Source organism: Ahaetulla prasina, chromosome 5 (genome assembly GCF_028640845.1).
Source record: "Ahaetulla prasina isolate Xishuangbanna chromosome 5, ASM2864084v1, whole genome shotgun sequence".
Lineage (NCBI taxonomy): Eukaryota > Metazoa > Chordata > Lepidosauria > Squamata > Colubridae > Ahaetulla > Ahaetulla prasina.
Window position 1 is genome coordinate 82281059 of NC_080543.1, and position 12036 is coordinate 82293094.

The 12036-nt window shown below is 38.7% G+C and overlaps 1 protein-coding gene across 14 annotated transcripts in view; it reads right to left on the reverse strand.

Annotated features, from left to right (window-relative positions):
- CDKL5 (cyclin dependent kinase like 5) overlaps positions 1-12036 on the reverse strand; it is a 94245-nt gene that overhangs the window by 19335 nt on the left and 62874 nt on the right. For 6 of the 14 annotated variants that reach the window (XM_058186563.1, XM_058186560.1, XM_058186561.1 and 3 more), the window contains one exon: positions 640-5221. The exons of 1 other annotated variant lie outside the window; for it this stretch is intronic. In XM_058186563.1, coding sequence (XP_058042546.1) covers positions 4829-5221 — 393 coding nt within the window. In that variant the 3' untranslated portion in view covers positions 640-4828. Of the gene's footprint in view, positions 1-639; positions 5222-12036 lie in introns of those variants that run through there. 7 more of the 14 variants (XM_058186566.1, XM_058186564.1, XR_009155510.1 and 4 more) reach the window with 6 other exon arrangements.

Sequence of the window (12036 nt, forward strand, 5' to 3'; positions counted from 1 at the left end):
TTATTGACAAACGAGTCCCTAACACGAGGAATGACACCAGACCCACACTCACAAGGTCCACACAGGATGTCACCACCGCACATCCACCCAGAAAGCAGACCCAAACCCACACTGATCATGAAGCACGACCAAGGACCAGAAGCCAGACCGCAGCTGCAACATTAGCCATTTCAAACCCCTCCAATCCATTCATGCAGCAGACTGACACCCACTATGAAGATATAGCACGACCACAAAGCCAAACAACAGCTATACAGCTCACCAGCTCAAATCCCCCTGCAGCACAGACTAGACTGAGCACAACCAAGCCCCCACCAACACAGGACACACCCCCAGCCAATCAGAGCACAGAAAAACCCCCATCCAATCAGAGCACAGCCAAGCTCCCACCCAATCAGTTCAAACCCCACTAGCAGTTAAAAGGAAGCAACAGCTGCGGATCACACATTGCTCCCAGACGCACCAAGCTGAAGCCTGAAGATGACGAATGAGACTTCGTCCAAACGTCGCCAAGACACTTCCAATTTTACACGGGAGAAAACCCGAACAACCAATATACAAACACGCGTGGAAACCTCAGAAAGCAAATATATATATATATATATATATATATATATAGATATATATATATATATATATATATATATATATATATATGTTTGTATATGTATATGTATATATATGTATGTATATATGTGTATGTGTATGTGTATGTGTGTGTATATGTGTATATATATATATATATATATATATGGCATAAAGTACACTTCGGAGGAAATTCACTGCATTAAAGCAGTTTCTTAATACCAAACATAACATTATTTACAGCAAACACCACAAACAAGTAAAAGCAAAAAACAAAAAAAAACCTCATTGTCATATTCTTAATTAAGAATGTTTAGTCAGGTCATTTTTTTTCTCACTTATATCATATATGCTAAATTATTTCCAAATAAATACTTTTTCTGTCAATTCCTTTTGCAAATTTAAATTGTTTTATAAATAAGGAATTTTTTAAAACATTTATTCCTCCTATCTTATTTTAAATTATTTTTGAAACAAAATTCAACTGAAGTGTCAATTGTAATTGAAATATGCAGCATAAAAATAAAAGCTGAATGTATTTAAGGCAATGGGGAAACAGTTACCAGTGTGGATTATGAAATACTATTTTTTTGGGTGATATGGTAGAGAAAAATGGGAAATAGAAAAGAGAATGAATGTGAAATAAAAAGGAGTTTTATTTTAAAAATTACATGAAATATTAAATATTTTTCTCTGTAAGGATGCAACTTACCTTAGTTTTCCAAAATTTCTATGGAAATAAAGGGAAAGCTGAGCTCAGTATATCTGAGAATTTAGAAACAGAGAAATGGGAAGCCTTGTGATATATAAAATTAAATATAAAATATGTTAAGCATGTGAAACCATCAACCCTTCTGGACTGAGTTGTAAAATTCAACCCAGGTTAAAGCTACTGTTTTTCAGGGAATGGCAAAAGTGTCCATCCCATGGTAATTCCTTTACGAACTTATTAATTACTCAAAATGTAATGAAAATGAGATTAAGGGATGGAAAATAATCTTTTGAAAAATATTGTTTATACTAGAAAATATATGAAATATTATGAAAAACTTCTTAATAGTGTACACAGGATTCAGAAAGTAGAATTCTACTTTCAAAAATCTGTTCAGCCATGCTTCCATATAGTTCATTGGCAAAAGGGAACTTTTGCAAAATTATTAAGTAAAGCTTTTTGGCATTTTTAAAATCTGCTCTGAATAAATTACGTGCAAACGTTTTTTTTCTAGAAAAAGAAAATATACAACAAACCTTCCAGGGAAGAGTGTGCAGTTATTAGTATACATAACTATAATAGATTCTTTTGCTCCTTCAATACTATCAGAACACAAATCACCTAAACTACCTGCACTATTCTTATAAAAGTACAGAGAACAGCATTGTACTTATGTAATCTCAGCGAAGAAAAAAGCTCACACTTAATCATAGCTGAATGCATAATAAGCTTTGCTCTTCTTATAATGTTAAGAAATCTCCATTAACCAATAAGAAGGGTTTTTTTGGGGGGGGAGGAGGCATCTTTGTATATTTTCAAGTTTAACATATAATTACAAAGCTTGGATACATAAATTAAGTATAGTGCAAGACCTTTGAAATGTTCTTTCTATTAACAGATCTGAATGTACACATTACTAAAAGAATTAATTTTCTTTATGGAACACCCAAAAAATAAAATTCACACATTCTCAAGTTTAAGCTTAAAAAGGGTATTCTTACCTGAAACATCTAGTAGTACAAATAGCAATTCTCTAGTATATCTAATTTACTACTAAATGTTTTCTGTTAGACATCTATGAATCAAGAGAGTTATAAGTAGTCTTATAAATTGTGCAAAATACTAGCAAAGTAAGAAGTATTACTCTGTAAATTACATACAAGCCAAATAAAAACTATTTGCCACATTCAAACAGCACTATTTGAGTCTGGAATTATTTTTCTGGAAAATGCAGCTATGCAACCAGAAACATTGGGAACATACACCGGAGGTGACTGTGTATTAAATTACAAAAGACATCCTATGAATTAAACAAACATAATTGACTGCCTGAGTCACCCTGTCATAGTCTGCCCTGTGTTTTCCACACATATTAGCCATGAATTTTATATATTATTATAATGCCTATTTTCTATACGGCAACAATCACCACTGAAAATTTTAGATTATCTAACAGAGTAACTACTGTGTTCAAAACTTTGAAATATTCCATGTTTCCCCAAAAATAAGACCCTGTCTTATATTTTTTTGAACCCTGAAATAAGCGCTTGGCCTTATTGTCATGTGCTTAAAAGCCTGATTGGGCTTATTATCAGGGGATATCTTATTCTGGGGGAAACGGTAATAATTAAAAAAAAATACATAAATTTACCAGATTACATCTTTTTATTCATCTGTGTTATCTATTAGTAGTATCACCAATTATATACTGTCCAGATCAATTTTTTATGGAGTTGATTCAATAATATATTGTATACATTTGAGAGTTAAAATGTATTGTTCTGACACTATTGTCTTCATTCTTTTTTCACTGACCAACTCCATACTGAATGAAAAATAATTTCCAAGTAATTTCCTGAGTATTTCTTATAAGCAAATAAATAGCTAGATTTAGAAGTCCATTTTAAAAATTCCTAAGATTTGATAAGAAATTAGAGAATATCATACACACTGGGTGAGTGAAACATGTTCACAGAACTATTCTTATAAGTGATATGAGGGGATTAAATTTCATTAGAAATGATTTTTCCCTTAAATATCAATATTATCTTTTTATAAAACTTTAGAAGCAAAATGGAAGTGCAACAGTCTCTCTTACACTTCTGTATTGTATCTTACTTTCTGTTTAATACTATTCCAAACAAAGTGTAGAGACCATGTTAAGTTAAAACATTACACCATGATTTATAGTGCTGTGTCATGCCAACTTTGGTTTGCTACTGGCATCTCTTGCTGTGGTTCTTTGGTCTTCACCTCATGTATTAAATGGAAGAGCATCTGTTTTAATTTCTTGGTATGAGTCGGTTTTCCTGGGTAGAAGATTGCGAGCACATTAGATGTCTACCTCCATTATGCAAACGCTTATTTCACATTGATACGAATGGGAAAGCTATATATACATTTAGGGGAAGCAACACTATTGTTCATATTTTATGTTTTTAGCTTTTAATCTATTACCCCAATCAAACTGTCTACGCAAATCTTAAAACCATTGTTTTACTTGTGGCATTATAATGGGATGTATTCAGTGTTGTTGTTCAACTGACAGAAGGTTCTTTGAGTTTAAAAGCTTTTATTAGCAGAAAAAGGAGGAAGGGTAGGGACGAGAGCCACAAGGAGAAGCAACATAGCACACTTGATTCCTTTTATTGGATCATGAACCTCTCATCAGCAGAAGATCAGCAGTGGATATGGCCCATAACACTCCATCTAGGATGGGAGTAAAAATCATATTGTTATACTTCAATACGTATTTAGTTCTTATTTATTGTTAAGCATAATACTGCACTTAATATCACAAAAGTATAAAAATATGGCAGATAGTGTCATAATGATACTTTAAGTGAATATCTTTAAAAAAAACAATTATTTATTATATAAATATATATAGTCACATACACATACGCACATACACATATATATTTTTATAATAAAATATTCCTGATGTAATAAATGTTAATTTTTGTAGAAACCACTATAGCTGTTTTCACTTCATCACAATGTTCCATACAGCTACAAATAATGTTATAACATAAAATGTGATATAACAATAAGGTATTAGATAATAAATATTACAAATCTTATCAAATATGGAAGTTTTAAAAACAAATAAACTAAAACTTTAAACCATACTAAGGATACAAATATATCACATAAACCCTATTTAGTTTTTTTTTAAATTTAGGCAGCAATGTTTTTAAAAAGGGCATACATTTAAATATTTTTTTAAAATTCCCCAAAGTGCCAAAATAGTTTTCAGACAAATGTGCAGATTAAGCTGGAATGTAAGCTGAGAGAAAGGGGCAAATAGTTAGTTCTCCCTGAATTGCACATTCTTTTGCTATTATAATGTGTGAATGGCAATTTATAAAGTTCATTTCGCTATACAATCCCTACTGATGTGGTAGTAGTAGCTACACATATTCCATATTGCACACTCTTTTGTAAAGCTGCAAATACAATCGTTACTCCAATCATTGGCATCACCATATCCCTCAATCAGCCCCTGTAATATCACTTTCTTGGATACAATTACAAAGCTGTCTCCTTTAAATCATTCAGATTTGGCATTCGAGATCGGTTTGTTCGGTTATACGTATGCCCATTTTGCCCACTTTTTGAAGCTATCTGATCTGAGTATGATGATGTCTCACTGGCACTTCTGTTCCCTGGGGATACGTGCCAGCTTGGTTCCATCTGGCTTGTGATCTGGAGGGCTGCTCTGCCTTTTGATTGAGATTCTTGGCGTAGGTGGTTGTTGCTGGTAGTGGAAGCTTGACTCATAGGATGAATTCGAACTTCAGAAAAAGAGGTTTTAGCTGGCTGATTTGGTAAAGGCTGGAATCGGGCTTCAGAAGGAATTGAATGGTTTGAGGAGGAGGAAGAGAGATGTAACAGCTTTCGTAAAGATTTTAGAGGCTGACTCTGAAAGACAGAAAGTAGAAAACGATGGGTGTCTCTTGTTAGTTATTTCCCTTCTTCTTACTTTCTTTATTTTTGTTAAGCACTAAAGTATTTTGCATATTGACATTGCATACTAAACTGTCAATTATTCAATAATTTGGGTTGCAATCTTTAAGCAGTCATGGACAATTGGAATTCTTGGAATTCACTAAAAGATAGGGAAAGTAGGGAAACTGTCAGATCCCATAGATCCTATAGGGATGCTGCCATTCTAGTAAGGCCTGGGTGCATTCTTTAGTTTATAGTCTTTTTCCTGATGCCTATGTATCCTGTACTTTGATTTACCTTCTTGGGAATGTAAGGGGGAGGGCCATCAGTTTTGCCTCAGATCCAAAGCCTCCAGCAAGAGATGCCTGGGAACAACTTATCACCTTCTCAGCCTGCGCTTCTCAAAACAACTTCACACCTGCAGACTAGCTTATTCAACATTGAACTGAGGGGAGGGGTTTCTAACTGCTTTATCCTAACTGAATTGCCCGGGAAACTGTAGTTCCTGCCTCCTTTATCCTGCAATCCATTTTCTTCAATAAAAGGTTCCTTTTGAAATGTTAATGGTTTCAAGAGTTTTACTTTTGTGAATGGAGAGGAGAAGCAGACCTAACATAAAGCAGGATCTGCAAAAGTGGTCAACCCAGAGAAGCTCTACTCACTCTACTGGGGGGGACCCTGCAAGCCATGTCCGAGCAAAGCAGCGAGCAGGGAGAGGGAGAATGCTGGGGTGAAACCTCTACCACCCAGCCAGATGCAATCTCTGTGTGCCCCATCAAAGACATGGAGCCATTTTGGAGTACCTCACGAAGCCGAGATGGTCAATCAAAGTTGGGAAGAAAGACAGCTGGGACAGAAGAACCAAACACCCTTACTCGAGGCAGCTGGCAGCCAGGCTGGAAATGAAAGCTGGAAGCCCTGTGGGACCAGGAGGAACTGGACGAAGAGTTGGGTGGGGATGATAGACTGAAAAGACATGTCATGCCTTTAGTGATGGAGGCTTCTGAGAACCTAAAAGCTCAGGGGTAGCTAGACAGTCGCAAGAGAAGAAGTGAGGCAAGCAGCAACAACTGACGGAGCCAGAGCTGCCACCTCAGATCCAACAGCTGCAGATCAGGCAGACGGGGCTGTGGGAGAGGCAGCCATCCCAGAAAACCTGACCTGCACAATGGCACTTTCTCTGAAATCCCAGGCCAGCCAAGAGCACTGCAGCTGGAAAGGAACTTCCCAGGGAGCGAAGTATGATGGCGATCCACAGCAGTTGGGTTTTTTTCTGGTGCATGTCCTCACGTACATGCAGGAATACGAGCGGGATTTCCAAACCCAGGGCGTCTGAGTCTGAGTCATCTTCCTGGCCCTGGAAGGGGCGGCAGCATAGTGGATGGTGACCCTCCACAATGCCGATGTCCCAGAGCTGCAGAATTTCGACTGTTTCATGATGGCTCTCCACGCCATTTTCCTGGCAGATCAAAAAGCCCGCGACCACATCAAACTTGTGAAGGGTCGCTGGCCGCTGGCCATATACCGAGGAATTCCAAGACCTCACCTGCCGAGTAGACTGGCTGGAAGATATCCTGATGATCTGGTTCAAGAATGGGCTGAATAATGACCTCTACCATGCCGACCTAGCCCGAGGGGCCCCAAACCACCTCCACAACTGGTACATCCTGACCAAAAAGGTAGAGACTGACCTGGCTAGAAACCAGTACCGAGTGGGGAGAACCTGGAAGAGATCCCCACCCCAGGGAAAGTGAGAGCTCTTAAGCCACAAACTGCCCTCTCACCGTGACCATCTGCCTGTTTGAAGTGCAGGAAGGAAGGGCATCACACAGCTGAGTGCTGCTCAAAAACCTGAGCGCCTATTAAGTGGAAAGCCCATAAAAGCCACCCCCACGGGAAAGACCGCAATGAGAAACAGAGAGGCTGTGGAGTTTCACTCCCTTGCAAAACTGGAGGAGTGTTGTGGTCCACCAGCAGCCTGCGAACTTGGCAGCGGAGTCGGATGGTGAGGAGGCTGGGGAGGACAATGGGTCAGTCCTGGAGTCAGGGGAGGGCCCGGACAAGGGCTCTGCATCAGAGGCAGAGATGGGGCCAGGGCCATCTGGGAGCGATGCACGGACTCCGGAGCCTCCAGGGGCAGACAGCAGAGGGGCAGAGGAACAGAAGGAACTTGTTCCTAGTGCACGCATGCGAAGAGCTGCCAGAAGGCAAGAGCAGCTGAAGAAAAAAGGACAACTCGGGATTAAGACCAGAATATGATTGGCCACTCCCATAAAGCTTAAAAGAGCAGCAACAAGATGTTGGGTTTTTTGTAGGAAAGCAACGTTGATTTCCTTGCTTCTTGTCAGCATCTCTTAAACTTTTTGGTGGTTTTGCCAAGAAAAGCCTTTGGCAGGTTGCCAAAGACATCAAAGGTTGGTGATAAGGCCGACGGACTACTTATTAAGAATTCTGTTTTAATAAAATAAGTTTGTTGAGGACTGAATTGTGTTTAGTAATCACTACTTGGGCCTTGGTCACAACAGGGAAAGAACTCTGGCCTCACCAGGAGAAGACCCGGGCCTGTTTGAAAGTGACCCTGAAGACGACCTGCTGGTAAGCGAACCAACTGAACAGGTCACACTGCTCCTAAGACTATTAATCTCCAGCCGGAACAAGAGTAAAGCTCTCAGCCTTCCTGGACTCAGGGTATACCCAGTGCTTAATAAGCCCAACCCTGCTGGGGAAATTGGGCATTCACCTACAGAAGTTAAAGAGCCCCATCACATTCTGCCAATTAGATGGGTCAGTTGGGGGGGGGGGCGAGCCAGCCACTTTTGCTACAGAGCCCTTGGAAATACCCATGGGGACCCATGATGAAAGACTCACATGCATCATGGCACTCAGAATGGAGAGGCCACTAGTTCTGGGACTCACCTTGTTGAAGAGGTGAAACCCCAGAGTAAACTGGAAAGAGAGGACCCTAAGATTCCAGTGAGGAGTGACTGAATTAGATGACTGAAAGGAGAAACTGGGGAAAAATCCAAATAAAGAAACAGCTATGGCTGGAAGGGCTGAGCCAGCTCAGGGCATTCCCCGGGAATACAAGGACAGCTCTGACAAGCTCCCCACCCCCAGACTGTACCATTGAGATTCTTCCAGGGACCAAGCTACTGAAACCCAAAATGCACAACATGTCCTCCAGGAAACTTGAGGAACTGCAAGCTTTCATAGATAAAAATCTGGCCAGGGGCAGGAAACCGTAAGCGTCACGGTGATACTAGTTGGGAAATAGCGAAGCTCCAATGAGCTTTGTGAAAATCCAACCAGACAAACGGCTGTCAGGGGGTCTTCAGATCAGAACCGTCTTGGAGGGATGGGGGAGATAAAGGTGCCTCGGAAAACCAAGAGGAACAGGCAAGTTCCTTGATAGGTCAGAGGCAGCTCTTTGATCCAGCAGCAGGGGGCAGTGGCCATTGAAACAGCCGCTACAAAGTGGGGCAACCGGGCTAAGATTTGAGCAGGAACGGTGATTGAACGGAGTATTGTTATCAGGTGAGTGATTGGCCAACTCACAGGTAAGAAACATTTTTAAAGCTTGAAAGAAGTCCCAACCCGAAATTAGCGGCTAATTGGCACACGGGAATTCAAAGTGAAGGAAATAAAAAACAAAGAGGAACTTCAAGATTAAAGCCCTAAAAGGAAAACTTTCCATCTGGATTTAAGAAAGTAAAAATAATAGAAGAAAAAGAAAACTGAGGGAAAGCATTCTTTAACAACAAAAGGATTTAATTGAAGAAGAGGAAATAATTATCTTTGTGGATTAACAATTGACATTTTGTTGCCGGGGGATTTGTGAATTGGAGAGAGACATCTGTTGGTGGAAAGAAAGCACTGCATTACTCAGACCACTGTGGGAAACTACTGGAGGAGTATTTGTTTAAACATCTGGAGCATGATTTCAAAAAGGAGTGGAAAGAATAAAGATTCAAACTGGAATGGTTTAAATGAACATTTGAATTGGACATTATTTGGAAAGAAAAAAAGATTTGAATTATACATAAGTTAAAATAATAAATTTAAAAATCCTTTCTCTTTAAATTGATAACATGGAGAGTTGGGAGCATGCGTATGAGGAATTAAGGGAAATATTTCAAAAAGTGCGAGAAGCGTTTAAGGGAAATAAAGAAGCGAAGGACTGGTTAGAATGCAAAAAAAAGGAAAAAGAAAATATGAGTGAGAAGCAAGAGGAGCAAGAATACAATGTTGAAAAGGAAATGATTGAATATAAAAATATAGATGATTACACTGGGATTGATAGTGACAGAATAAAAATGGATAGGGAGAAGTATGTCTCAAAAAAGAAGAGAAGAGAAGGAAATGGGAAAAGATTGAGGGGGAAAATTAAAAAGAGTAAAAATTAGAGAAAGGGGGTGGAAAGGAAGATACAAGAAAGAGAAAAAGAAGAAGATAAGAGAATGGGAGAAAGGGAGGAAAATATTAAGAAATGAAATTTTTGAATGACCGAAAGAAAATGGTTAAAAGGGGAAGAAAAATGGATAGTAGAAATGAAATTAAAACATTAATAGGTTGATTTAAGGGAAGGATATTAGTAGTAGAAACTGTATGTAAGAAGTAAATTAGAAGAAATATATAGATTATTGTAAAAGGGAAGTAAGCAAGGATGAAATGAAATATATGTAAGAAGCAAAAAAGAAGAAATATACTGTTTAATGGAAAATGGAAAAGTAGATGAAATGTGAAAGATAAAATGGGTTATATGTGGTTGCCTGAGGATGTATGGATTGGAGAGAACAATAGTGGATGGTAAAGAAATATGTTTTAAATATTGAAAAGAACAAAGAAATTACTTGAAGATAGAATGGTTTATAGGTGAAAATAATTGAAAGTGAGATATAAAATTGAACAAAATTGAAATGTTAGTAAATGATGTATGCTAAGGAAAGAGAAAAACAATTATTGAACTGGGAATAAGAATTTAAAGAAAATAAGAGGTGGAAGGCTGAACTAACTAAAAGGTTGTAAGGTAAAAATGGAATGAGTTGAAATACATTGTTAATAATTAAAAATATATGAGGGGAATTCTGAGAAATACGTTCAATAAATGGAGGAAAAACCGGGGTTGTCTGAACACCATAGTGAAAAATATTGAATTGAAAATGAATACAGCAACACAGAGAGAGAAGGAGTAGAGAGAGATGGAAAAAAGGGAGAAGGAGAGAGAGAAAAAGAAGAAAGGGAAGAGGGGAGGAAGAAAGGGAGGAGAAATAAAAGTAGGAGAGAAGGTTAGATAGGGAGGTAGAAAAGAGGAGGGGGAGAAAGGAAGGGGAAGTAGAGAAGGAGTAGGAGAGGAGGGAAGAAAGTAGGAAGGATAAAAGAAGGGAGGGAGAGGAAAGAGAAAGACTGCTGTAAAACAAAAAAGATGAAATGGAAGAAAGGCAACCCCGAACATGTTTGAACGTATCAGGATAAAAACTGAATTATCTAAAAAATAATAAAAGAGAATAGATATCAGTAAAAATGGAGAAATTAGAACCTGAGGATGAAAGAAGATATGATTTATATAAACAAGCATAGAAATATTAAGATATGATTAAAAATATGGAAAAAGAACATTTTGGCAGAAATTGTAACTAAGTAAGATGTATTTGGATATGATAAGTTCTATAAGATATAATATGGCCAATACTCTGTTCATAAAATATGAGGGTGTGTGTATGTGGGGGGGGGGAAATCAATAAAAATTGATTTTAAAAAATCTGGCCAGGGGGTTCACCCAACCAACACGACCCAAAATTGCAGCATTGGTACTGTTCTGACAGAAGAAGGATGGGTCTTTGCACTTATATGTAGACTAGAGAAATTTGAACATGTAAGCATGGAGAATGTGTATCCCCTTCCCCTCATGAAAGATATGTTAGCCCACCTCTCCAAGGGAAAAATCTTTTCAAAACTGCATTTGAGGAAAGCCTACTACAGAGTCAGAATTAGGGAAGGGGACAAATAGAAAACAGCTTTTAACATACCCTTAGGTGTTTCCAGTTTAAAAGTGCTCCCATTTGGACTATAGGGCTCTCCGGCAGTATTCATGCTACTAATAAACGAGGTGCTCCATGAGCACCTATACAAAGGAGTTCTCGTGGTACTCAGATGACATTCTTATATACACTGAAACTAAAGCAGAGTACGTAAAGCTTGTCCGGGCAGTCCTGAATAAACTCTGCGCCGTAAGGCTTTATGCAAAACTGTCCAAATGTGAATTTCACAAGCAAAAAATAGACTACTTGGGATACAAGATCTCCTACGAGGGTGTGGAGATGGACACAGAAAAAGTGTGAGCGGTGATTGAGTGGGCCCCTCCCTGCACGTGCAAGCAACTGCAAAGCTTCCTAGAGTTTGCCAACTTCTATCAGCAATTTATTCTGGCATCCATGCAAATTGCACTCCCCATCACTAACTTGCTGAAAACAAAAGGGGGAGACAAGCCAAAACTGAAGCAGCCCCTGAATTGGACCATGGAATGCCAAGTGGCATTTGAAAAAGTGAAACGGTTGTTTTCAGCCGAGCCAGTGCTAAAGCACCCAGATCCAGAAAAAACTTTTGTCATACAGGCAGGTGCTAGTGATGTTGCCATCGGGGCCGTCCTACTCCAAGAGAATGAGCAGGGCCAACTACAACCCTGTGCATATACTTCTAAAAAATTAACAGACATAGAACAGAGATTGGCAGAGGGCTGCCGGAATGTGTTTGCAGTAGCGCCTCTTGGTTTTATTTTATTTTATCAACTT